At 42.2% G+C, this 27,507-nt stretch overlaps 3 protein-coding genes across 4 annotated transcripts in view; 1 reads left to right on the forward strand and 2 right to left on the reverse strand.

Moving 5' to 3' along the window:
• ATP13A1 (ATPase 13A1) overlaps nucleotides 1-7,458 on the reverse strand; it is a 38,937-nt gene extending 31,479 nt beyond the window's left edge. The window contains exons 1-3 of one of the 2 annotated variants that reach the window (XM_081316578.1): nucleotides 7,055-7,458; nucleotides 1,299-1,388; nucleotides 96-286 (exon numbers count right to left, since the gene is read on the reverse strand). In XM_081316578.1, coding sequence (XP_081172704.1) covers nucleotides 96-286; nucleotides 1,299-1,388; nucleotides 7,055-7,354 — 581 coding nt within the window. In that variant the 5' untranslated portion in view covers nucleotides 7,355-7,458. The remainder of the gene's footprint in view (nucleotides 1-95; nucleotides 287-1,298; nucleotides 1,389-7,054) is intronic. The other variant, XM_081316579.1, reaches the window with a different exon arrangement.
• Nucleotides 7,459-7,703: 245 nt separating this feature from the next.
• Nucleotides 7,704-11,967, forward strand: CHCHD5 (coiled-coil-helix-coiled-coil-helix domain containing 5). The gene is made up of 4 exons (XM_081318138.1): nucleotides 7,704-7,782; nucleotides 8,476-8,616; nucleotides 8,805-8,956; nucleotides 10,140-11,967. Coding segments are annotated over exons 1-3 (294 nt in total). The 5' UTR covers nucleotides 7,704-7,780; the 3' UTR covers nucleotide 8,956; nucleotides 10,140-11,967.
• A 10,742-nt stretch (nucleotides 11,968-22,709) lies between these two features.
• LOC308661503 (LIM homeobox transcription factor 1-alpha-like) overlaps nucleotides 22,710-27,507 on the reverse strand; it is a gene marked incomplete at its 5' end in the record, with an annotated part of 90,446 nt that continues 85,648 nt past the window's right edge. Inside the window, 2 exons of the mRNA XM_081316450.1 lie at nucleotides 22,710-22,868; nucleotides 24,731-24,889. Of these exons, the coding sequence (XP_081172576.1) occupies nucleotides 22,714-22,868; nucleotides 24,731-24,889 (314 nt within the window). The 3' untranslated portion in view covers nucleotides 22,710-22,713. The remainder of the gene's footprint in view (nucleotides 22,869-24,730; nucleotides 24,890-27,507) is intronic.

Genomic DNA, 27,507 nt, shown 5'->3' on the forward strand with positions numbered 1-27,507 from the left:
TATATATTCAGTAATCAAGAGCAGATATTCCTATCTTAAGAAGTTTATGATAAATATTACAGATGAATAGTGTAGCCCACCTTTGTCCTACTTACTTGTTGGTGCCATATTTTTTTTCTGCTGCTTTGATTTCTTTATCTTCCTGGTAACCACGAGCATTCTGATAATACTGCAGGGGGTGCTCCACAGGAAATGCCACAGGAAGGAATTTTTTGCTTTCATTTAGCTCACAAGAGTATTTGATTTTTTGAAATTCAAAGGAAAGAACCTCCTGTCCATCTTCTCCCTAGGAGGGACACCCCAAATTAATTAATACATAGAGCCAGTTTGGAGATTTCTACCATTAAGTGGGACATAACATGAGGAACGCAGTGGCTCAGTGGGTTAGGACGCTGAGCTTGTCGATCAGAAGGTCGGCAGTTTGGCGGGTCGAATCCCGAGTGCCACGTAACAGAGTGAGCGCCTGTTACTTCTCCCAGCTTCTGCCAACCTAGCAGTTCGCAAGCACGTAAAAATGCAAGTAGAAAAATAGGGACCACTACGGTGGGAAGGTAACAGCGTTCCGTGCGCCTTTGGCGTCTAGTCATGCCGGCCACATGACCACGGAGATGTCCTTGGACAAGCGCTGGCTCTTCGGCTTTGAAACGGAGATGAGCACCGGCCCCTAGAGTCGGAAACGACTAGCACTCGTGTGCGGGGGAACCTTTACCTTTACCTTTTAACATGAGGAAGCTGGCCCACCGGTCTCCCTGCTGCAATAGGCCAAGGCAAAAATAAACACTACAGCAAGGGATACAACCCAGCTGTCTTTTTGCAGTTTTAAAAAGAATAAAACTGCTAGAAACCAATGGATTTAATTTTCCTAAAGGCAAATGTTTTTATCTGTTGGCAAGAGAATATTGCTGGTAAAGCGGGGAGATACATTTTCTGTCAAATTTCACATCCTTTCCATTTATAAGTCATGGTACCACCAGAACATTGTTCCAGTTGTTTGGTATTGTTCCAGTTGTATGGTATGCATTTGTAATTTGTTGAGACAAGTGCTGCAGATGGGAAGGAATGTAAATAAGGTATTCCTTTTCTTAAACTAAGCTCTTTTCTTTGGAAAGAGAATTCAGGATCCAAGCCATTAATTACACATACCTATCTTGTTTGAGATCAGAACCACATTTCTGTGACACATTTTTTTTCAACACGAAGTACTAAGTCAAAATGAGCTGTCAAGCTTAAGTGAGCTATAACAAATTGATGAGAAAGGGGAACTGTCCTCAATTTAACACCGTTATTTAATTTCTTACCTGATCTCGGTGGAGTGGTACCAGTTCTGCAGAGCCGTTATTTGGAGTTGGCACAACCTTAGCCAAAGTAGCTTTCCTTGGACTGCGCACCTGAAAGACAAATAATTTGAACAATTAGTTTTTAGAATTTGGATCAAATCAAGCAATATATAGAATTTCCTTCATAAAAGAGAGGAAACAGATGCACTTGGGAGTTAAGCTACATTTCCATTGAATGTACTGGTTTTATCTAAACTTGAAACAGGTAGGTTGCAATTAGTGTGTCTGAATAATGTAATATTCAATTTAATGTGAATTGTAAATTGATATCAGATTGTGTCTAACACAATTCAGTTACTACGAGGCTAGCACACATGCAGTTGCACCTGAGGTTTTAGACATTGCAAATCTTTGTGTATGCAACGTACAGAAAAGATGCTGTCAGAAGAAAACAGTACACGTTTTTTTAAAAAAGAGGCTCATTACAATAGAGCAAAAATTTATTTTTTTTTTACAATTTTTGCTTTCTATAACTACCTTGCAATTTTGTTAATCATAAAGTATATTTTTAACTGTATTATTTCATTAATATACATATACAAATTTGTTCAGAATTTTTCACTATTTCTGTCAAGCTGTAACCAATTACCATACCAATTACCCTACAAATATCACTTTGAATAGTAGAAATTAAATAATGCAACCATTTCATGGGACTCATTAACCACACCACTTGCAACCTACCTGCACTGGCAAACAAGTCCTCTAATTCAAGGCTTTTCAACCAGTGGTATGGGTACCACCTCTGGTACATTGGCACCTGGCAGGTGGTATGCGACCATCCTAGAAAAGCAGTAGCAGGGGAGGGGAATGGCAGCACCACACAAGCCTGAGCAAGAGATGGCTGGAGCTGCAGAGCTGTCAGGGCTCAGCGGAAGTGCTAGGATCAGCACCAGGCTCCAGCTGGAGCTCGGCGTTGATCCTGGCGTTTCTGCTGAGCCCAGAAGCAGCGCCAATCAGCTGGAATGCTGCAGCATCTCCAGGGTCTTGTGATTTACATTCAGATACTTGGCAACTGATTCATATTTATGACGGTCACACTGTCCCAGGGTCATGTGAAGTGACCAAAACCTACTGCAACCACCCAGCAGACAGGGGGGGGGATAAAAACCAAACACCTCCCACCCCACCTCTGCTGCCAACCCTCAACAGAAATGCTCACAACAATGAAACAATGAAAACCTCAGACAGGAAGAAGAGCGCCGCTGGGTGGGCAAGCAGGTGTCTTCCTCGGCTGTGGCTTGGGGGGCACTTTTTTCAGTGCCATTGTAACTTCAAACAGTCACTAAGCCAACTGTTGTAAGTCGAGGACTACCTGTACTTCATCACTTTTTTCCTTTTTTTTTTTTGGTCATCAAGTTTTTGACACCTTCCTAGGCGTCTGGTGGTACTCGGGCTGTTGCCATATCCTAAAAGTGGCACAATGGGTGAAAAGGTTGAAAAGCCCTGCTCTAATTTTTCTCCTTTGTTCATCAAAGACAGCATCCCCTGGGCTAAGTGAGTAACATCAGGGAGAAAACTGTTTCTACAATTCTGTTTCATTTCTGAAATACTCATCAAAAGATATCCACCAGGCATTAAACAAATGAGCTTCAAGTATTAGTCTATGACTTTATCACATGCACTCTTTGATCAAAAAGAAAGAAAAGAAAGTTTTAATTCTTGCTTTGTGTTTTAAAGAACTTCTTGGTTTAATATATTGTATTAAACTTAATGGAAGAATGTAATTCACCTTTGACATTTCTGGAATAATCAGACACAGAACACTGATTAGTACTTGAAATGAATGAACTATGGCATTGTATCAATTCTAGAAAGCAATTGTGCAAAGCAACATATCTAGATGTTACAGTTTCATCCTCCCCCTTCCAAGCTCATCATCATTCAAGAATTAGTGAAGGTTTCTTCCATTAGGCCTGCATATAATAAGAACTGTACTATCTGGAAGGCCTAAAAGCCTTCTAAACAATGCAGGTGGCTATGGGTGAGAAAATAATTGAGGAAACCACTAAATGACAATAAGAGGCAGAAAGCTATTGTTTCATAATCTTTCTTTGAATCAACCTATCCTAAGATCAAAGTCATTGTTAGCTACATTCTATTCATACTTTGTTAAAGGCAAATGCCCTTAATACCAACAGTTACTTTTTGGTAAATTCAGATTATGATTCCAGTTGGTCTGTTGTCCTACTGCTGAAATCTACCAATTCATTTTAACCAATATTGTCCATTCCAATTGGAAATGGGTAGTCTGGGTAGATTTTGCTATATGATTTTGAATCTGGGACTTTTTTTTTAAAACAAACTGAATATGTACCCATGAATTACAGACTTTTCATTTTCTCTTTCAAAGACAGCAAATGAATGAAAACCATACAAGAAAGTACAGTAATATCATATGACTCCTGTTAGAGGCAGATATACAGTGGAACAAAAAAGTATTTAGTCAGCCACCAATTGTGCAAGTTCTCCCACTTAAAAAGATGAGAGGCCTGTAATTTTCATCATAGGTATACCTCAACTATGAGAGACAAAATGGGGGGAAAGAATCCAGGAAATCACATTGTAGGATTTCTAACGAATTTATTTGCAAATTATGGTGGAAAATAAATATTTGGTCAATAACAAAAATTCATCTCAATACTTTGTTATATACCCTTTGTTGGCAATGACAGAGGTCAAACGTTTTCTGTAAGTCTTCACAAGGTTTGCACACACTGTTGCTAGTATTTTGGCCCATTCCTCCATGCAGATCTCCTCTAGAGCAGTGATGTTTTGGGGCTGTCGCTGGGCAACATGGACATTCAACTCCCTCCAAAGGTCTTCTATGGGGTTGAGATCTGGAGACTGGCTAGGCCACTCCAGGACCTTGAAATGCTTCTTACGAAGCCACTCCTTCGTTGCCCGGGCAGTGTGTTTGGGATCATTGTCATGCTGAAAGACCCAGCCACGTTTCATCTTCAATGCCCTTGCTGATGGAAGGAGGTTTTCACTCAAAATCTCATGATAATTCATTCTTTCCTTTACACGGATCAGTCGTCCTGGTCCCTTTAAAGAAAAACAGCCCCAAAGCATGATGTTTCCACCCCCATGCTTCACAGTAGGTATGGTGTTCTTTGGATGCAACTGAGCATTCTTTCTCCTCCAAACACAACGAGCTGAGTTTTTACCAAAAAGTTCTACTTTGGTTTCATCTGACCATATGACATTCTCCCAATCCTGTTCTGGATCATCCAAATGCTCTCTAGCAAACTTCAGACGGGCCCGGACATGTACTGACTTAAGCAGGGGGACACGTCTGGCACTGCAGGATTTGAGTCCCCGGTGGCATAGTGTGTTACTGATGGTAGCCTTTGTTACTTTGGTCCCAGCTCTCTGCAGGTCATTCACTAGGTCCCCCCCGTGTGGTTCTGGGATTTTTGCTCACCGTTCTTGTGATCATTTTGACCCCACAGGGTGAGATCTTGTGTGGAGCCCCAGAACGAGGGAGATTATCAGTGGTCTTGTATGTCTTCCATTTTCTAATAATTGCTCCCACAGTTGATTTCTTCACACCAAGCTGCTTGCCTATTGCAAATTCAGCCTTCCCAGCATGGTACAGGTCTACAATTTTGTTTCTGGTGTCCTTCAACAGCTCTTTGGTCTTGGCCATAGTGGAGTTTGGAGTGTGACTGTTTGAGGTTGTGGACTGGTGTCTTTTACACTGATAACCAGTTCAACCAGGTGCCATTCATACAGGTAACGAGTGGAGGACAGAGGAGCCTCTTAAAGAAGAAGTTACTGGTCTGTGAGAGCCAGAAATCTTGCTTGTTTGTAGGTGACCAAATACTTATTTTACCAAGGAATGTACGAATTAATTCATTAGAAATCCTACAATGTGATTTCCTGGATTCTTTCCCCCCATTTTGTCTCTCATAGTTGAGGTATACCTATGATGAAAATTACAGGCCTCTCTCATCTTTTTAAGTGGGAGAACTTGCACAATTGGTGGCTGACTAAATACTTTTTTGTCCCACTGTAATCAAATTATTTCTGTTCTGACCACCACTGCAACAAACCTTTAGCATAGCAAAATCCAAGCAGCAATTATGTTTATATTAACTTAAAAGAAAAGCTACAGAAAAACATCTACTTTTAAGTCTCTTTGATTAGTTATTCTGTAATTTCCAAACTGGGCACTGAAATATATTAATGTATATGTGTTCCAAGAATGGAAATTTGGGAAATATTCAACATCCATGAAAGATAAATAAAATATTGAAGATAATTTTAAAAAGGAAAACAGATGAGAAATTTTCATTCAGGTGATCAAGTTCAAACAAAAAATGACTTATGTGCTCAGAGATATATTTTCTTTTGTTTTCCTTACAGGTGCAAAACCTTAATAGGATCACCACTTATTTCCTCTGGTAAGTAAGTACCCACATTTAGAAATAAGAAACCATCACAACTTTCCAAAATAACTAGCACTGTTGGGAGGGGGGGAGAATCTCAAGCGTTTTTTTCTCTGGAGAAAGCCACACTAGTTTACAAAAACATGAAAAATGTCAAAACTATCATGACTAAAAGTAACACCTCTTTCAAAAAATACAACCATTAAAAAAGCTTCATTTTTTTAAAAAAAGAATACAGGCAATCTAAAATATCCCATCCATATCAGTAAGTTAAAAGAATAATTAGATTTACTTCCCATTCAATGAAAGCCACGTTACATTAAAATTCAAATGACCACTTCCTACCTATAACATTCTGTTCACCTCCCTAGATTCCAAAATAAACAATTGATGCATGCAGAATAAGCTGCCTTTAAATTAAAAACAAACAAACAAACCTATTCACTTTAACTTGAACACATCAAAACTACAGTCAGGACATTAACAATGATTAAACAAGAGTCAGAAAAGCAAAGGCCTCAGCAAAGTGCTGCGCCTGTTTTGTTTTCCCAACACAGCCTTGTCAAGTAAGCAACAAAATTTCATTTTAACCTATGCCGATTAGTATACATTCAAAGTGACAACAAAGTTATTATTCTATCCTTATTCTATACAGAAGCAAAATCCCAGTGATTGCACCAGGCTTTGCAGATGTTTTCTGTTTCAAAGTATTTTATTTTAATTTTTTTATTTTAATTCCATTTATATCCCGCCCTTCTCCGAAGACTCAGGGCGGCTTTTACAAACTTAGCAGCAGCCTTCATTCTATGTATATGCCTGCTTGTTAGGGCTTTCACACACACACACACACACACCCCAAGCGGCATTATTACAAAGTCAGCTTAATTGCCCCCAACAATCTGGGTCCTCGTTTTACCTACCTCGGAAGGATGGAAGGCTGAGTCAACTATTTGGATTGAAGACTCAGTTTCACTCCTGATACTCACTGTTAAGAGGGGAGTGCAAAGTCTGGCCACCTTATCAGTTAATTCCAGAGCCCCCCCCGTGCAAGGAACCCGAGACACACCTGAGCACCCACACCTTCTTCAAGAAAGTAAAGCGTGCACAGGAGGCTTTCGGGGGTGGGGGGCCCCCCAGATATGGCAGAAGGCTTCTCCCCACTTTCCCTGATCTGATCTTAGAAGCCCCAGGCAGAGAAAGCTATGCCAGCCCATGCAAAAGTAAGACGCTCACTCACCCACCCACCCACCCACCCACCGCCATTCCGCCCCTCTCCCGCGTGGCCTTTGGGTCCCCCGCTCCCCTCCCCGGCCAGCGACTGACCCAACAGCAGTAGAGCAAGCAGTGGACGTTGACGCTCCACAGGCCGGCTAAGGCCGTGAGAAGGTGGACGACCCCAATGGCGGCGAGGAAAAGCAGCGCAGCTTCAGGGCTCTCGGTGCCGGCGGCTGACCCCCAAGCCCAGGCGCTGGCCCCCCAAACCCACAGCCACAGCGGGTAGAGTACGCAAAAGGGCAACACCGTCCCCCATAACAGGCGCGACCGTCTCCGATATGGAATCACGTCTTGCACCAAGTCGTCCCCCGGCCCCGGCCCGGGACTGGCCCCCCATGTTGTCACCATCCTTCTTCCGGGAGCCGCCGCCTCCGCCGGCTCGCTTCTGTCTCGCTTCTTCCACTTCCGGGGTAGGCGCCAATGAAGCGCGTTGAGCGAGCATGCTCCCGGCCTGGGCCGTCAAGGTGCGCATGCGTCTTTCCCCCCCCCTCGCAACGCCCGCTGGAGCCAACGCTTTTCAACCTCACACCCCTTTACGAATGAGCTACGCACGTGGCTCTCCGCGTAGCGACGGCGTCGTTCCAACTACGCGTGCGCGAAAGCCGAAGGCGTTTCTTCCCCGGTCCCGATGACTGCATTTTTAAAGCTCCACCCCCACCTCGCCCCACCCGCGCCCCGATCAAACATGCGCAGAAGAGAGCCGGTGCTGGGGAGGGAGCATGCGTGTTGGGGACGAGGAAGAAACAAGTGTGGCTTTCCGGAGCCGAATGTGCCATGTGAGTGTGATATCTTTAAAGCTCTGCTCCAAAGCCCTTTAGGTAATCTAAGAGAAAACTCCATTTTTCTTCCTTCCTCGGTGTTTAACTTGCATCTGCAGAGGTTTCAATCTATAATACTTACCGTCGGGATCAGATTAATTATTTCATATACGTATTACCCGTGACCTGTTGCCTGCAGGTGCCAACCTGATCGGTTTGGGAAGCCAAGAGAGGGGCAGACGGCGACAGTTTAGTTGCGGATGTCCAATAGTTGCTACTTTATACGTGATGATGGAGTGTCATCACAAGTAGCGGCTTTGTTGGATCTCCTTTTAAAGCTGTCTCAGTTGGTGACCTTGACAACCCGTGGTAGTAAAGGGTGGGCGGTGATGTAGGAAAACCTACGCAATAATACATCTGTTAACTTTGAAACTCTTCAAGTTACAAGGCTGTGTAATAGCCTCTGTCTGTGTGTGATTGTGAGAGAGAGGGGGGGGGGCGAGAATCAAGCTTTGAAGTCCCAAGGGAGGGGAAACCAGTTGTATTCTCGCAGGTTTTTGGTGGGTAAATTGGGCTAGCTACTGAACAGTGTTTAAATCGGTTAGAAATAGCCACTTCCGTGCGTTTTTCATAATGCTGTAAAGGTACATTAAACATTTTTGCATTTCTTAGTGGATTTATTTATTTTTTAACTTGTCTCCCTCTCAACAGGCAGGCAGCTCTGGAAATAACCTTGCGGTACTGCCACAAAGAAACTGAGCAATATGGCCGGTGTGTTGCTGCTAACCCTTCTTCCTGGCAGCAGGACTGTCACCAACTCAAACTTGATATGGCCAAATGTACATCATCCCAGTAAGTTCTCTTGGGTCGGAGTGCTGTTTTGCTTTTGCGGGGGTGTCAGCTTTGATTAACTGAGGAGGGTTTGCTTCATTGTCTGCCTGTAGATTTCATAGCATTTCTGTGTGTAGCTTTTACTAAGTTCCTGCATTTGTTCTTTGTCCATTTTTTTAAATTTATAAATCTGTGGGACTTTTTTATAGCCCAATTGTTCAGAAGATTCGCCAAGATTGTGCTGAGCCATTTACTGCATTCGAGGAGTGCCTGAAGATAAATCAGAGTTCTTCAATTAAATGTTCTGAACACCTCCAAAAGTTTCTCCTCTGTGCTGACCAGGTGAAATTGAATACATAAGGTTGGTGCCCGTAAATGTTTGGATTAGGCATTGGTATATGTGTGTACGCGTAAATAAAATAATATAAAGCTGGAATTCATTTATTGCATGTCTTGCCCACATTGTAGCAGCCATTTGACATAATGTGGTAAGAAAAAGCTGAAATAACTGAGATATATGTCACACACGCAGTAACAATATCTTATTCCTTTACAAGGGACACAGGAGTCAAAAATATTATTGAACAATTATTGCTCTCTTGCCCCAAGACCAAATTGTATCACTGTGAAACTTGAGAGGTGGTGGTTGAGCCAAAAAGACAGAGTCATTCATTCTTGCAAATAAAATGTCTCCTGCATCTATTTGTCTAAACTTCCATCAACTGAAGTTTATTGTCACCTTATTCTCAATTCTGCACATAACATGGAAATTTTTGCTACAGTGAATTTCTTACAATGGGTGGGAAGTAGTAGCTGATGAACTTCATTGCATTCACTAACTGGGCAAATTCATAAGAGATTGATAAAATCTACATTGCACTCTATATTGATTGATAATTATGTGCCATCAAGATGTTTTTCACTCCTAGTGATCAAAATGATAGACTTTTCCCCCCATGATGAAGTATCCCTAACCTATTCTTTCAAATCTCCCAATGATGCAGTCATTGCTACTGTAATTGAGTCCATCCACCCTGCTGGGGGTCATCCTCTTCTCTTTCATCCCACCTTTCCCAGCTTTTCAGATCACGTAAGGTGTCTGAAGTAAGATACTCTCTAGAGCAGAGATGTCAAACTGCCAGCCTGTGGGCTGGATGCATCCGGAAGCCACGCCCACCCCATTGCCGGCAATGGTAAAACTGTCCCGATGTGTTGCGTGACATCATGTGATGTCGTGAGTTTGACATGTCTGCTCTAGAAGATAATTAGTGAGCTGGCTTAAGTTCCCTAATTGAACTGTGAAGCTGAGTTGGTGGACTCTTAATTTAGAAAATAATATTGTATTCAAGAGTAGACAAGCAGCTGTTGACAAGCCAGTTTGCAAAATGAGTGAAATGCTATGACAATTGTTTGCATCTTTATCTTGCATTTGGAAATATGCTCATTTTGGATCCTGGATGATATAAATTACTAATGAATTTTGGAAGGGCAATATTTCATTTTGGGCGTATTTTCATCTCTCTGCCTTTTTTTTCACAATCCAGCCTTTTGACTTCTTCAGCAGAAACCTTGCTATTTCTTGAAGGGGCATTACGGTTAAAGATTTGACCAACAATGGCAGCAGCTTCTTACCTATCATGAAGATATCCTTCCCAGACTTCAGCCTCATTCATTTTATCTGCAGTGATCCAAGATACCGCAGCTTGGCACATTGAAATTTAGCTGTGTTGACATGACAATGGAATCTCAGCTTTACTTACACACCCAGGTATCTGGTGTAGATATTCCATTATGATTGGAACTTTTGCAGGCACTATACAGTAAACTGCAAAGATCCCAAGAAATCTTTTCTGATCCAGTTTTGCAGACAGAATTGCAATGTTCCATGGTTCAAAGCAGAGTGATCCAGGTAGATTAAGGAACAGAAGAAAAAAGGAATCTAAATTGCCGTGGAACTTCTCTGAAAATATTTTGATGTTCTCTCATAGACTGTGAGACTTGCCTCAGGGTATCCTGTCTATGCCCAGCACCTCGCCAACTTTGATCTGAGAAATCTGAACGAGGTCACACTTAATTTCTTAATTGGAGAGTCACTATATATGACCGTAGCTGTATACCAGATTGGGAAGAAAAAGGAAGTCCACAGAAAAGACCCACATAAATTAATTTTGTATTGTTACCAAGCAAACTACATGTTCAAGACCACTTGGTCACTAGGATACAAACTTGATTCAGAGGAGACATGAATATAGTACTTTTTATTCCATTTCTGGTCAGTAGAGGGCACTCGGCAAACATCAGAATGTTCTTGATTCTTTATGACTATATTGTAAAAGATGACAAGAAAAATGACACTAATGAAGTTCAGCAGTTGTCAATCTTAAGTATCCAGTGCTTCTGACTGGATTTGTATTCATAACTTTGAATACTATTGGAGTGATGTTTGTAGTATCTTACATGTATCAATGCATTGTTTATATCACTTAGCCAATGGGATACGAGTTTTGGGGGAAATGATCCAATATTCTGAATTGTCATGATAGGGCAGGGGAAATTATTTGTAAGGAGGCATGAATAAATGTGCAAGAATGAGAAAAGAGTCAAATGTAGACCTAATATTGAATGGCCATGGTGACTATTTGATGAGTGCTCTCTTAAGTCTGTCAATCCATATGCAGGCATGGAAAAGTAGAGACTGTAAAGCTAAAAGCCTGACTGATTCGGTTGTTTATGATGGCAGATTGAAATAATTAGTGAACGATATAGAGTACTGAGAGATTCTGAATATGAGATAGACCATTATCTGATAGAATCAAGAATAGATCTTAGAAAATGGATAAGGAAGAAAAAAAAATAAGAGAAGCAAGAGTGAAAGTGGAACAACTGAGGAAAGAGATGTTACAGAGTTGCAGAGAAGTGTATGGTGCTACATTAATAAAGAATACAGAAATAAATGTATGATGGAATGAAGTTTTAGAAGAACAACTGGAAGAAAAAAACGCAAGAGGGAGAATAATTGCTGCAAAAGTTGAGGATGAAGGGAAGATGTTCCTGCAAAGATACTACATTCTTTACAAAGAATCTGTCTTGTCTGTCTGACTATCTATCTATTGTAGGAGAGGGAGGGAAAATTCAGATTTTGATAATAATTGGAAGTAGATAGAACAAAACGAGCAAAGTGAATGCAATTTAGAATGAAGTGCTGAAATAATTTGGAATGAAACTGAAGTTAGGATATGCAAGACGTATTTTAGACATTTGTAAAAGAATGATGGTGATTTGTTGAAGAGTAAAATTGAAATGAATGCTATATTGGTATCCGAAGCTTGATGAAAGAAGATGACAAACACTGCAAAATGTTGAAAAATAAAAAGGCCGCAGTATTGATAGCATAAGTGCAGAAATATTAAATTGTGAATGTGATTTGATTTGATATTGGAGTGACTGTGCAGCTTGTTTAATGTGTATGAAGTCTGTATCCATGCCTGTTAATTGGAAGAATGCTATTTTTTTTCTCCTGTAAAAGGGAAAAGGTACCAAGAGTGAATGTAAAAGTCCTATGAGATTAATTTGTTAAGGCTTCCTGGAAGATGCCGAGCAGAATTCAGATCAAAAAGAATATAACAGGTAGTAATCAAAATCGGAAAAGTGCTTTATATGGGCAGTGTACTAATATGAAATTGACATGGTTTATTGTGCATTTGTTGATTTAGAGAAAGCATAAGAGGAAGGGGATGGGCTTGGACATTCTTTTCTGCTTATCGAGTTGGGTTGCTGAATGCCTAAGATCAGTAGATGGTGGAAGAAAAGCATGCATGAAAATAGAATGCTTGGTGAATGGTTTAACAGAGAATATGACAAATATGGATGTTCCTTTATTTACCTGATCTGTTCATGGATAATTGTATGAAAAGTGTGGTGACTTTAGAGCTATGCTGGTTGGGGGAGTGAGCATACATGCAGGTTTGTAAGTAGCTGATGCCATGTTATTGGCCAAGGGTAGAATGATTTGCAGCAGATTGTAGGATGCAGTAGAGACTATGGATCCGAACGTTAATTATTAATGTCAACCTCATTAAGCTGATCAGTCCCAAAAATTAATTTCACAGGAAGGCTAAAATTATCTTCATCCAGCTTGGCTGACTAACAGAGTCTTGAAAACCTGAGTATGTTGTACTTCCTCCACCTTCTTTTCTTATACTTCTTCATATGCTATGAATTTGGGATGCACCTGGTTGAGCTGCTTCCAAATATAATCTCATTTCTGAGGATTTAAAAGATGTTTCAGCCCCTTTTGCCTAGGTAAGGCTTCTTGCATGTTTCCATCAAGGTCATCTCACTTACCTGGAATGAATGAGCATCAAATTGCAAAAGAAATACATCCGAGGTAAGAATACATAGGTGAAGAGAAAGGGGAAAATCCCAAGACATTTGTGGTTGGGTTGAATTAATGAATTCCCCCAAAAGAGTGAAATTTTAAGAACGTATTATTTATTTATTTTATTTATTTATTTTAATTCCATTTATATCCCGCCCTTCTCCAAAGACTCAGGGCGGCTTACAAGCTTAGCAGTAGCCTTCATTCTATGTATATGCCTGCTTATTAGGGCTTTCACACACACACACCCCCAAGCGGCATTATTACAAAGTCAGCTTAATTGCCCCCAACAATCTGGGTCCTCATTTTACCTACCTCGGAAGGATGGAAGGCTGAGTCAACCTTGAGCTTTATGTGAAGCTTTATGGACGCAAGGATGATTTGCAAGGGTTGAAAGATGTGAAGAAGTACCATTGGTGTTAAATGTAAACTAAACATAGATAATTTCATTTTTTTCTTATCTCATGCTTTTGGCTAATATTTCCTATTTCTTTTCTAGCTTCTACCGTGTTTCCCTGAAAATAAGACCGGGCCTTATATTAATTTTTTGCTCCAAAAGGCGCATTAGGGTTTTTTTCCGGTTAGCTTTTATTTTCAGGGAAATATTGTATTAAGTGGATGCGTCTGGCTGGCGATCTTTGTTGGGACCTATTTTGGGGGTGGGGCTTATATTAAGAGCATTGTAAAAAAATCGTACTAGGGCTTATTTCCATGGAAACACGGTATATAGTGCAGCTTATCCTGGAAGGAAATATAGGTAGTTCTTGCTAACTGATTGCCTTTTTCAGTTGTAACTTTAAACAGTCACTAAACAGGGCAATCATTAATTGACTCTTGTCTGTTAACACAACTACCTCCAAGCTGGAGTCCTTCAGATTTGTGGAGAATGCAGTATTTGCCAGCAAAGTAAGAACTGGCTAACTGGGAGTTTTGGCATTTAGGGGTGGGATGGGTCCTTCAAAGTAGGAACCCATTTGTTCTGTTCCCTTGGTTTCAAAGGCATGTCATCCCCATTTTACCATTACCAGCCTCTGGGAAGTAGCCTCCAATACATAGAAAACTTTTGGGGAAAAAAAATCATACTGAAGGTGCAGGTTTCTTAAGCTCTTACTTCACCTCCATTTCCTCCCTGGAGGAACATAAATCACGTGAAAACTAATTAATGAATTTTTCTAAACGGGCGGTGGTGTTAATAGGCATTAGTGCAGAAGAGTAAACTTGTTTTATGTCCTCCCTCTTCCTCTGGGTCAACTCCCCACCCCCATACCACAGCATCAGACCAGGATGGGAATATTGCCTTGAACCACTGCACTCTTGAATTGCCATCTCCTGCCAAGCAACTTGTCAGCTTTGCCTTAATTCCTCATGCAGAAAAATGTCCTCATTTTACACACCGTTTCTTGTTTGCCATTAAGAATATCCATCAATCGTCACAAGGCCCTTTGGTGTCAAAGTCCTCTTTGCTGGTGAGGGAAGGCTTTTTTAAAAAAAAAAATCCACAGAGAGGCTGGTGTAGGGAACTGCATTCCATTTGTGTTCGCACATGCACACACAGGTGCACACACACCAACACACAATGGCTTGCCTCCAAGAAAAGTCATATATAGCCAAATAGCTATGAGAGAGTGAGCGGAGGACGTGGATGGTGCAAAGAGTCCCATTTAAAAGGTTTGCAGCAAATTTAAAATGGCTTCTGTGTACATTAGCTAACGAATGAACTCATAGTAAAGGAGCAAATGCACACACCCGTTCATGTAACTGGTTGTGAGGTATGTGAACATACATATACTGAACATATATTCTTGATGAGAATTCAGATCCCTGCATGCCCTGATTCCATAGGTGTGTATAAAGGTGTGTGTGTGTGGCAGGGGAATCAATCGAAAAAGGCTTGACGAAATGCCCATGGGTTTCTTTATGTTTATGGGCCCTAATTTTGTGAGCAACAATAAGCACAATCAGCACCAGATTCTATTTAGATATTCTACACTGGACCCTTCCAGAGTCTCAAACTTGAGTAAGTTATCAGAAGATACCATGTCCTAACAGCAGTCAGTGGTGGACCTCAGATTTTCTCTTCCGTGTAGGTCTGCAGATTTCCTTCTCCTCAGTAGTAGACATAAGCTAGCCACGCTAAACACATTTAATTCAATTTCTTTTTCAGTCTTTGTTAAAAATAAAATGAGCATTTTTGGTGTTGAGGATGATATTCTGGAGTGCTTCTCTCTGGCTATGAGCCATGGTGGCGCAGCGGTTAGAATGCAGTACTGCATGCTACTTCTGCTGACTACCAGCTGCCTGCAGTTTGGCAGTTCGATTCTTACCCAGATTGTTGGGATAATATGCCAACTCTGTAAACCGCTTAGGACTGTAAAGCACTTTGAAGCGGTATATAAGTCTAAGTGCTATTGTTATATCTTATTCCCTAGCTATATCTTATTTTACATTGGAAGCCCTCTGGTCTCACATAGGTGAAAATTAGGCTTCTCTGGCTGCTGTGTTGCTTTGCATGGTATGTCTCTCCCCACTCCCTTTGCTCCTCTAAAATGAGGTCATGTCCAATTCCTACATGAGGAATGGAATATCCCCAGGTGGATAATAATTTGCTTAGGTGGCTACTGCTTTTCAAGCGAAGTAATAGGTGTATTTCTGCCACCCAGTACATGATCAAGAAGGTTTACAGATTCCAAAGGATTAAATCATGCAAAACAAAATAGAATCCACATGACAGGTTATTGCCTTTGCTGGTCTGCTACATAGTTACATTTTTAAAGAAAAGCTGCCAAATGAATGGAAGTATTCGTAGATACGCTGTGTCCCTGCATAACAGATACAATGCCCTTGCTGACTTTAATAGGGACACTAAGGAGACAGATTCCATGGATGAGAATCCTCAAGGGGAAAACAACTCAAGGAGCTTGGGAAATTTTGAAAAGTGAGATTATAAAAGCTCAGTCTAGCACAACACCAGTGAAGAAGAAAAATAACAGCTCTCAAAAGAAACCAGCATGGCTGCATAAAGAACTCTGATAAATTGAAAGACAAAAAAGACAAGTATAAAAAGTGGGAAGAGGGGCACATAACTAAGTCAGAATATCAGCAAATAGCTCGAGCCTGCAAAGATGAAGTGAGAAAAGCTAAGGTTGAAAATAAACTAAGGCTTGTGACAAAAGTCAAAAATAAGGGGGGGGAAAGCTTATTTCTACATGTAAAAAACAAGAAAAAAAGTGAAGGAAATGATTGGTCCATTAGTGAGGGAAAGTGGCAAGAAGGTGACAAGCAACAGGGAGAAAGCAGAACTATTTAACTCATTTTTTTGCATCCATCCTTACACAAAGGGAAAAAACAGTCCAACTTGTCAAAAACAGTACCATAAAAAACAGAAACACAAGATAGGCAAGAAAATGGTAAATGAGCACCTGTCCACCCTAGATGAGTTCAAATCACCAGGACCAGATGGATTATACCCCAAGATTAGGAAAGAACTGGCAGATGTGATCTCAGAACCACTGAACTTGATCTTTCAAAGATCTTGGACCACTGGGGAACTACCAGAGGACTGGAAGATGTAGTTCCCATCTTCAAAAAAGGGGGAAAATGGATCCAGGAAACTACAGACCTATCAGCCTGACTTCAATACCTGGCAAGATTCTGGAAAAGATAATCAAGTAATGAATCAGCAAACACCTAGACACAAACAAAGTCATTACCAAAAGCCAATATGGGTTTGTCAAAAACAGATCATGCCAGATAAATCTTACTGCATTCTTTGACCAGGTGACAAAATTAGTGGTCCAGAGGAATGCTGTGGATATAATTTACTTGGACTTCAGTAAGGCATTTGATAAAGTAGACCACAACCTACTACTTGATAAGATAGAAAAATGTGGGTTAGACAGCATCACCACCAGATGGATTCGTAGCTGGCTGACCGGCCGTACTCAGCGTGTGGTCCACAATGGAACTGCATCTACATGGAGGGAAGTGTATAGTGGGGTGCCCTAGGGGCTCTGTTCTGGGCCCAGTGCTCTTCAATATCTTCATCAATGATTTGGATGAGGGGGTAGATGGGAACTAATCCAATTTGCAGATGACACCAAACTTGACAGGAATAGCCAACACTCCAGAAGATAGGCTTAAGATACAGAAGGATCTTGACAGACTTGAACATTGGCCGCTATCTAACAAAATGAAATTAAATGGTGAAAAAAGTAAGGTTCTACATTTAGGCAAGAAAAACCAAATGTACAGGTATAGTATAGGTGGTACCTTGCTCAATAGTAGCAACTGTGAGAGGAATCTCGGAGTCCTAGTGGACAATCGCTTAGATATGACCCAGCAATGTGCTGCAGCAGCCAAAAAAGCCAACACAGTACTAGGCTGCATCAACAGAGGGATAGAATCAAGATCACGGGAAATGTTAATGCCACAGAATGGAAGTAAATTCTGGTTTTTGACAAAACCAGCCCACGGCGAACCATTGGTTCACTTAATGACCACAAAAAGATAGTAAAATTGGATCAATTGCACGGGTGACTCATTTTACAATCATCACAACTTATGACCATGATGGGCAGGCTCCATTACAGTCATAACTCAAGGATTCCCTGTATAGGCTATTTAAAGTACTGAAAGTTGTAAGATGGTTAGTAGTTTGTGGTCCTCTATGCCCTCCCATTTTCCAAGACAGTAGTCATGGAAACAGCAGGATGGTCAAAACAGAATTCACCCCCCCCCCTGCTCAACTGGTACTAAGTGACTTCCTCACACTGGCCTGTTCCCAAACATTACTCAGAAATATAGCTGCCATGGTATAGGTGATACGGGAATAATTATTGATGTGAAATGACCAGCTTTGGTTTTCTGAAAATTCTGCTTTCAGCTATTGGCTTCTGGACAGGGAAGGCTCCATGTTTTTTAGCTTTACCCCAGAAATCTCAGGCCTGCACAACTGCTGCTTTCTCTGGCCAAATGCCTCTGCGTTGCTAAGGATCACTCTTCCAGCCTTGTTCCCTAACTCACACCTTGTACAACGTTATACAGGTTACTTCTTTTGTAAATGCTTTGGGTGCGGATATTGTCGTATTTTCAAAGGTTTCGTATGAAGAAATTCCAAAGGTCAAAACGCAACTGCTGAATTAGTAGTAGCAGCAGTGGCCACTCTCAAGCATATTTAACACACACATACACCATACACACACATGTACCCCTTTTGCGTGACATGGATATTCTGCTCCAACGTGAAGCTACAGATTTGCCGAAGTATTTTTCTAGGCCAATCTTTAGAACCTAGAGGCACCCTGGGATCAGGAAATCGAGAGGATATCCAGGATTGTTTTTTCATGTCACAGCAGGAAAATTGCTCTGCAAAATTTTGGGGTGATGATCCTGGCCCCGGGGGTGGTGTAGGAAAATTGTTTTGAAAAGGGGACAGATCCCTGTAGGCTGCCACAGAAGGTTGGGAGACTTGAGATGAGCTTTAAGTTGTTCAGTTGTCTTTTTGTATAACCAGTGCCAAGAATAATTGGTACACCGTTCCGTAAAGCAACCAACTCACGTGAAAGTACTGCTAATGTCCAGCTGTGTACAAGGAACTCTTTTTAGAACTTCACCCATGCTCGACAGGAATGTCAAAGATCTGAAAATGCAAACAGTGTACTGTAGGCAGGCAAGGCATTAGTTTTTCGCTGTTTTAATTTCCAAATGCACATGCAAAAGACATCAGCACAACACGACAGAGGATCACAACAGGCATGGAAAGGTGAGATTCTTCTTTTCAGCAGGCATGACATCTGGAGAGCACTGATTACTGTGTGCTTGCTTCACAGAAATCCTTTTCAAAACTCACTGTACCCAAACCTAGTGCAAATATTTCTGGAGGAAGCTACAGCTGTATAAACATACACAGAGGGCACGATTCATCTGGCTGTTCCATGCACGCCACAATAGTTTCATGCTTTCAGTTCTGTGTCTTGGGAAGGATTTATTTCTGGTTACGTGTACAGCAGTGCCTTCGTGGCAGTGTTAACTCCTGGTAACTGCCTGGACAGGCCCCTGCAATGTTCCTGGTAAAGTTTTCTGGAAATGGTTTGCCCTTGTCTCCTTCCTAGGACTAACGAACTGGTCCAAGATCTCCTAACTAATTTCATGCCCAAGTTTCTAGCCTGTTGCCTTAACCACTGTGCTGATACGACCTTTCAACTTTACTAAATATTGTAATCCTGTATCTGTGTGTGGGAATGTGTCCTGTTTCAACCAGTTCCAGCAGGATGCAGATCGCAAGCATTTTGATCCTCAACCAGAAATAGTGGCCTGTGTAATGTGGGGCAGAGATGTTGCCAAGCAGGCAGTCAAGTCCTGTGTAGTTCTTCCGCAGCAGCTTGTTGCAGCCAAACCTCTGAAGATACAGTTCTAAGCTCCACACATTAAAAAAAATAGCGTGTGAACCGAAAGAAAAAGGAAGGGGCTTAAAATAGCTATCCTACCGTGAGGAGTATCTTTGATTAAAACAAAATGACACCCTTATGCTGGTACCCTTTTTATAATCAGTTATTCTGAGATCTTAAAAAGGAATTTGCAGCTTCAAGCAGAAACTGGGTCTGCTCAGTAGCAATCGGGCTGTCTCTCCTGTAATTCAGGTAGTCCTCAACTTACGACTGTTTGGTGACTGTTCAAAGTTACAACAGCACTGAAAAAAGTGACTTCTGGTGATTTTTCACACTTCTGACCATTGCCCCATCCCCATGGTCGCATGATTTACATTCAGATGCTTGGCCACTGGTTCATATTTATGACAGTTGCAGTGTCCCGGGATTGTGTGATCCTCTTTTGCAACCTTCTGACAAAGTCAGTGGGGAAGCCAGATTCACTTAACAACCATGTTACTCATTAAACAACTGCAGTGATTCACTTAATTTCAAATTTCTTACCTAGCAACATAACTTCTGGGCTCAATTGTGGTTGTAAATCAAGGACTACCTGTATCCTGTATTTGCCAGGCACAGGCTCAGGATAGCTTTGAGATTTTAAAGGAATAAGGACTGAGAGGCTGTAGAGGTGCGATTTCATATAGAAAAATAATTTTTTTTTTTAAAAAAAGTAAAGGACAGATAATTGGAAGTGCTGGGTTAAGGGCACAATGATAGCTAAGTTTGGGATTTCTGTGATTAAGTGCCCCGTTTTAATCCAAAGCCAGGCTCTGTGGTTATGGAGAGGTGCACTGTGGGCTTTTATTTTTTTATAATACAGTTACTATTGCTTAGTGACTGCCCTGTTTAGCAGTCCTTTGAGGTTATGATGGTGCCGAAGCAGTAATTTTACAAATGTTCCTTGCACTTAAGACAGTTGCAGTGTCCCTAGGGTCACGTGACTGAGATTAGGATGCTCACAACTGGCAGGTATTTACAACCGTTGCAGTATCCCATGGTCATGTAATTGCCATCTGCACAGTTCCTAGGTGGTTCCCAACAAGCGGTTCACTTAACAGCCACATCACTTAGTGGTGGAGTTGCCTGACCCATTCATCATTAAGTGTGGATTACCTATATGTCTCTCTTCTTCCCCTTAGATGTAACTGTCCCTGTGTACATAGCAGATGCTGGCACATACTGAATGACTATGAAGGGACAACAGTCAGTTTGCTTTGTTCAGCTGTCCAGTAAGATCAACTACAGTAGAAGAAATAGTGAACAATTGTGCCTGGGCCCGCCACCCTGTTAAATATTTTAAGACATGAATTAGCAGTATGATGCCTTTCCAGACAGTTTTTTTTTTACTGTCATGGCTGCAGCCTCTTGTTGTTTGCCAAACTGGTTGAAAGTGACTTGAGTTAAAAGTTCAAAACAGGGCAAAGGATTTGCATTTAAAAGAGCTCAGCCTTTTACCGCAAATGTATACAGCAGTTTTTCCCCACCCCAGCCCTTCTTACATAGTTGTAGCCTTAGGATCTATTTCTGAATGAGCTGCTGGTTAATTAACATTGCTAATGTTAACATTGCTGGTTAACACGTGCGCCGTTGATTTTTAGGCTAGCTACCCCTGAATTCGGTGGTCAGCCTAAAAGAGAAGTCTGCTTTTAGAAAAATCATTTTAGCCAGACACATTTGCTCCATATCAGATTACCTCCTGGTAATCTGTTGTAGAGCAAATGTGTCTGGCTAAAATGATACACCTCCTGGTGTATTACAGATGGTTTTTTTATGTCGTCTGGACATGTGGTTACTCATCAGCAATAAAAATGCTTCCATCCTCTTCATAGATCTGCAGAATGTAAAAGCGGCTCAGAGATCCAGGAGACAAGTGTGCCCTTTAGGGAGGGTCCCTTATTGGTAATGAGGATCCAGGTTGCATGCTGTAGTGGCAAAAGAAAGCATTGCTATGATGTCTTCTGAGCTGCTTTGACCAACGAAAGAGCACCACTGAGGCCATCTTGCATGAAGTCTTCAGCTGGGGTCAGATAATTAATGGAAAGTGTCTGTGGCTCAGAAGCAGCCAAGAGGTCAGGGAGTTTCAGTCATATTCTTAGGAAGAACATCCTTAGAATCTGTCTAAGGAGCCCATTCTGAAGAGTTGAGCTACTCTGCATAGCTTTCAAAAATATCTTTAACTGGGTGCCATGTTATTAAAATTCTTTCGGATCGAGGAGACACAGCACTGGCTGGGGAGTCTTAGGACCACAGCAGATTTGAACGAGAAAGACTGGTGAGGAGGTATAGTTCTTCAGTGTTGCAGAAAGTATATCAAAGTGATAAATGAGAGAAGGCAACAGTCCAATGCTTGCTGAGGGATGAAGCATTGCTGAGTTGCAGCAAGAGATATTTATGGAGGGTCCTAAAATATTCAAAGGTAGATTGGGCAGAAACCTGCGCAGTGCACATTGAGTACCATGAAGGTAAGTTTTCCATCTATCTCGGGAGGGGAAATCTGTGGCCTTCCAGATGTTGTTAAACTTTATCATGTTCATCATAGCAAATCATTGACCATGGAGAGGATTAGAGTCAAACAACATCCCCTGTTCCCCATGCTGTCTGTCCTCAATCTAGATCATTTCTCAGTAGTACATAGAATCTCTCAGTTATCTGGAGGAGGTATAATATATAGCAATGATAAACTCTTTCATTTTCCAAGAAGAACCTTCTAAATTGCAGTTCTGTGAGCAGGCGGGGATTCTGAGTTCAGAACTTCCCTCTCTTTAACAAATTAGAAATCCCAGAATCTTTATAGGTTGCAAGCCCTAGCAGTTAATATGACCTAATCGACATTTTTAATGTCAAAGTACTCTTATGGGATACTTTACTTTAGGGGATTTGTTTTCTTCCTGGCTAATCTGTATATTAGCACATTCAAGAGAAGGGAATTTTCCATGTCGATAAAAAAGTTGAGAAAAAGCACCCCCAAAGCATGGAAACCTTACCTCCTGCTTTTGTGCTTGATGTATCAACTAGGTGTAATGCCCTGCAGTTTAAACACAAAGAACACGATGCTAGACGTACAGCTACACAATATGAAACTGCCCATCGAGAGGACATTGGGTGAGGGGACGGGAAAGGCAGTGCAGCAAGGTCCTCCATGGTTCAATTCTCAGTGCCCAGGAAGAATCACGCACAGGCCTGACAGCCTCACATGCCTTATTAGTGTTACAGGGTCCAAAGAGTTCTGCCCGATGGATCGGTCTTGCCCCTCCATGCCATTTACCCCCTTCTACACCCAGAGTGGCTAGTATCAGGTGGAAGAACCAAGGGTCAGGAGGTGAAGTAGGAGTTTTGCATGGAGTACAGCCTGTCGATTGGATTGCCCACTCGAGTCTGCAGGAGGTTGGCCTCAGCCGCAGACAGCAGGCAGTCGCCCAAATGGCCGATCGTGTCGCTGTCCATGTCATGGAAAACACCTTCCGAATCTAAATGGAAAAGGAAAGAGATGGTAAACATTGCTTGGGAAGACGAAGGTTCTCAGGCTAGAGTAAATCATGCTCCTCTCTGAGAGAGAAACATGATTGGTCAGAAAATGCAGCCACCCCCAGATTCTTGTAGGTCTTCAATTAGTATGTCATCACGGATTCTGTAATTCTTTGCTCCAACTAGTGATGGCTTAAGGCAGGGGTCGGCAACCTAAAAAAGGAAAAGAGCCACTGGGAACCGGTTCCATCACAAATTAAAAAAAGTGGGAGCCACGTGCATGTGTCCATGCACGCGCATGCGAAAAAAAAGTTTTGCGCATGCGCAAAACGGTTTTTTGTGCATGCGCAGACGCACGCGGTTGCCATTTTTTTTAAAGTGAGATGGAACCGGTTCCCGGTTGCCCGATGGCGACGGCCCGTCTGCAAAGCTGCTGCTTTCGGCAGCTTTGCAGACGGGCCGCGGCAGCTTCCTCAAAGAGCGGCGCCGCTGCCCGTTCGTGCGGAGGTACGCGCGCACCTCTCCAAAGGTTTGGGGAGGTGCACGCGCACCTCCGTTCGTTCGGAGAGGTGCGCGCGCACCTCTTGGAATGGGCAGGGGCGCCGCTCTTTGAGAAAGCTGCCGCGGCCCGTCTGCAAAGCTGCCGCTTTCGGCAGCTTTGCAGACGGGCCGCGGCAGCTTCCTCAAAGAGCGGGGCCGCTGCCCGTTCGCGCGGAGGTATGCACGCACCTCTCCAAAGGTTTGGGGAGGGGCGTGCGCACCTCCGCCCATTCGGGGAGGTGCGCGCACACCTCTCCAAACGGGCGGTGCCACTCTCCATTTGGAGAGGTGCGCGTGCACCACTGCCCGTTTGAAGAGGTGCGCGCGCACCGGGCGGCTGGGAGCCGCAGGAGACGGCTCAAAGAGCCGCATGCGGCTCCGGAGCCGCGGGTTGCCGACCCGTGGCTTAAGGTAAGGAACCAGCTCTCCCATTTCACTCAGAAGGCTGGTAGCTGCTACTATATCTCACTGTTGATGTAGCTCGCTCCATACAGGTGAACTAGTCAGGGCAAAAGAGGTCTATGACCATTTGCCATGGCCAACTCACTATGGCCAACTTGCCATGGCCATCTCACCATGACCAACTCGCCGCAGTCAACGTGTTGTGGTCAACTTGCTGCAGGACAACTCGCCACAGCCAATTCGCTGCACGACAACTCAGTGCAGGACAAGCGTTACACAGTACAATATCAAAGAAATAGTGGAATAGAATCATTGGAAGAAAGGATGCAAAAGGAGGGACAGAATGAAATGTGAATGGCAAAAATTAAAATATTTTTTAATTTATTTTAAATAATTACATAGAATTGTTAAATTGTCCCGTAGCGAGTTGTCCCCACAGCGAGTTGTCCCACATCGAGTTGTCCTGCAGCGAGTTGGTTGTGGTGAGTTGGCTGTGGCAATTTGTCCCATTCTGGAGCAAAAGATTGCCTAGAACAGCCAACGCCTCCTCCCTCTGCTCCTCGGCCTCTGGTTTTCAAGGCCAATACAAAAGCACCACTTTCAATGTCAGGTAAATGCATGCACACGGTCAAGTATGACATATGCATTATACAATTGACCGCATGATAGATGTTCATCGATAGCCTTTGAAGGGAGGTGGGGAAAAAAAAAAACAGAAAACAGTAAAAGGGACTGATGGCTCTAAGGGAGCCAAAGGCTGCCTTCCTTTGTGTGGGGAGACGTAATCATTATGCAACCCCGTTAGAAGAGCGCTGGCAAGAAATAAAAGCACGCTGCAGATATAGCAGAACAAGGTGATACAGTGGTTGGACAGCTGAAAGGGAGAAACTGAAAGGGATTTGAGGAAGGTGAGTGAGCTCACCGTATGGATGAAGATGGTCTCCTGGCAACTGGGGCGGGGTGAGTCCTTGCCGGTACAAGTCTGTGCTGTAGCTGTTCTGATCCAAGGGAAGCAGCTGTTGCTGGGCAATCCTGGAGTAAGGTACCATGAGCGCATCTATGCCATGCACACTGGCGCTATCTATTGAGCAATGGGCGAAGCAATGGGAAAGAAGGTGCAAACCATCATTAGGAAACATTAACAACAATAACACTTTTCATATATTTCAGTTTGGAGGAGATGGATAAATTATATTCAGAACAAATATGGGACTAAAAAGTTCCATTTAGCTTATGAGTAGATTTTAGTGGGATATATTGTTATTGGTACTTTGTTTGTAGTTATGTTAAAGGGGAGTTAAAGCACATTATGAATTTGGTTAATTGTATATTATGCATAATTTTTATTTAGAATATGATTATTGTAACTATAATCCTGTATTTAGCTCTGGGAAGGGGGGGGAAGTGGGCGGGTTTGGGGTGGGAGGGATTTGGGGATATATTGTAAAATTTGGTTTTTGTAAAACTCTTTAATAAAAAAAAACAATAACACTTTTTATAAAGAACAATGAACAAGAATTGAAGCTACTTTGTCCAAGATCAGGTGAGACTTATTGGGTGGGTGTGTCATGCTTGGTATTTTTTTTTTTAAAAAAACTAGCAAATAGAGGAAAACTAATCGAAGAAAATATAGACGTAGCGGAATATAGGTTGTAATGACCAAAAGGATGGGCCAATACTTCTTACCCAAGGTACCTGGTTGAAATTGAAAATGGTCAGGTATTGCTTTTATAGTGCTCTCTTGATTGCAGGGATTTCATTTTTTATTTATTCTTAAGTGTGTTTCTGGCTTTCATGTTTCAGATAAAAATTTGGCGTTCACAAGCGGACATTCCTAAGTGCTTAGAAGCCAACTGTAGCTTTGGACAGGGCTTTGGTAAAACCTGTCTGGCTTTAATGTTGCTGTACTGTAACTGTCATGGCATTTGCCAGGGAATTGGGGGGATGATAGGCTTCTTCCTAACAAGAGCACCAATACAAAATAAAATAAAATAAAATAAAACCTGTGTAATTCCCAAGCTGCAGGATGGTTGGAAACCATGATAATTAAACTGGACACATAAGCCTAAAAACGTCGTCTTCTACAGTGTTCAGTCATTGCAAACACTGTTTAATTAAAATAAAAAGGTTTTACACAATCACTACTGGCTATCAAATCTATGTACATGTTGGTACCCATTGTTTTCTTATTTAATGTATGTTATACCTTACTCTCCTTTTAAGCACAAGAATTACTGAGCCAGTTTTGTTCCCTGTTATTTGCTGCCTGCTCTGCATTGGAAACTGTAACGTAACTGAACTATGAAGACGTTTTTTTGAATATTAAATTTGTTTGCCTGAAAAGGGGTTGTTAGATCTTATCACAGCAAGGAGATGTTGGACTAGAACTTTTCTCTTTACTTGACTTACAACCATTCATTTCCTGACCGTTACAGTGGCATTGAAAAAAAGTGAAAAAAGATCTTCATACTTACAACCATCACAACATCTTCATAGTCACGGTGATCAAAATTTGGGCACTTGGCAACTGGCATGTATCTGTGACGGTTTCAGGGTCACAGAGCCACATGATCCCCATTTGCCATCTTCCCAGTTGGCTTCCAATAAGCATAGAGCTAGTTCCCCACCCCCACATGCACCTTTCAGGATATTTTGCATCTCCCCAATATGAAATGTTATCATGTAATTCTTTATCGGTGTGGGAAAATTAGATTAAAATAATGCTTCTGGGGCCTAAAATCGATCTTACCCAATTTCATTTCTCACTTATGTACCCCGCCTTCAACAGGCAGGATTTTAACAGGTGACAAACTCCCAGTGGGAAAGTCTTATCCAAACTATAACCCGTCAGAAAAAGATCCTTACCAATCCATATGTACCAGATACCTTGATCCCAAACAGGATTGTGCAAGGATTTTAATCACAGCTACATATTTGAGTTAGGAAGTTAACATAGCTGTTCTGGTGAGCATGTTTTATGTTCTTAGATGGACTGTGTGAAATTAGGGTTGGGAGCAGTAGCATTCTTCTAAGTAGATTCTGGAAGCTGGGGGTTTGTACGTGTATATCCAAATGCTAAGTGGGGCAGAATCCCAGCAGATGTCGAGGGATGGTTTGCAGGAATATTTGGGCTCCAGAACATCACACGCTAGATTGGGACCACCTCTCTCTTGGATTTCTATCTTCTCCAAATGATATGATGAAATTTGCAATTCAAAACCTCTTCCCCCCCCCTGCTCCCCCACTTACAAAACATCTATTTCAGGAGCAAAAGTTTTAGCCCTTTGAAATGGTCCATACAAGAAACATGACCAGGAGCCATCAGCACTATCTTTATTGTAAGATTACGTTAAACACAATCTTGCAAAACTGAAAATATTTCTCCCTCTCTTTGTACTGTCCAGAAAACTAGGGGAGGCTCCTTCTGAAATGCTTCCCATGTTTTTCTCTACCTGTGGATTCATGTTGTGATTCAGGGTCAGCCTGTGGGTTCGGCAGTTGGGTCGGACAATTCAGAGGAGGAGGAGGGGGGTGTTAGAGAGCTTGATGAGGATAGCCTTGAGGCTCCGCAGAGCCCTCAGCCAGGCCCCTCCCATCTGGTTATGACGCAGACCCAGCTGTGTGAGCCTTGACAGCGTGGATGAAGATGACCCACAGCTGGCCCTGTTCAAGGACACCCGACGCAGGAGGCAGTCAATC

The sequence above is a fragment of the Vipera berus genome, assembly GCF_964194415.1.
Source record: "Vipera berus genome assembly, chromosome: 2".
In the NCBI taxonomy this organism is placed as follows: Eukaryota; Metazoa; Chordata; class Lepidosauria; order Squamata; family Viperidae; genus Vipera; species Vipera berus.

Bases quoted from the DNA above. Each gene is read 5' to 3' on its own strand.
- CHCHD5 (XM_081318138.1), top strand. The intron at 8,617-8,804 runs GTAAGTTCTCTT...ACTTTTTTATAG, and splicing joins GCCAAATGTACATCATCCCA to CCCAATTGTTCAGAAGATTC.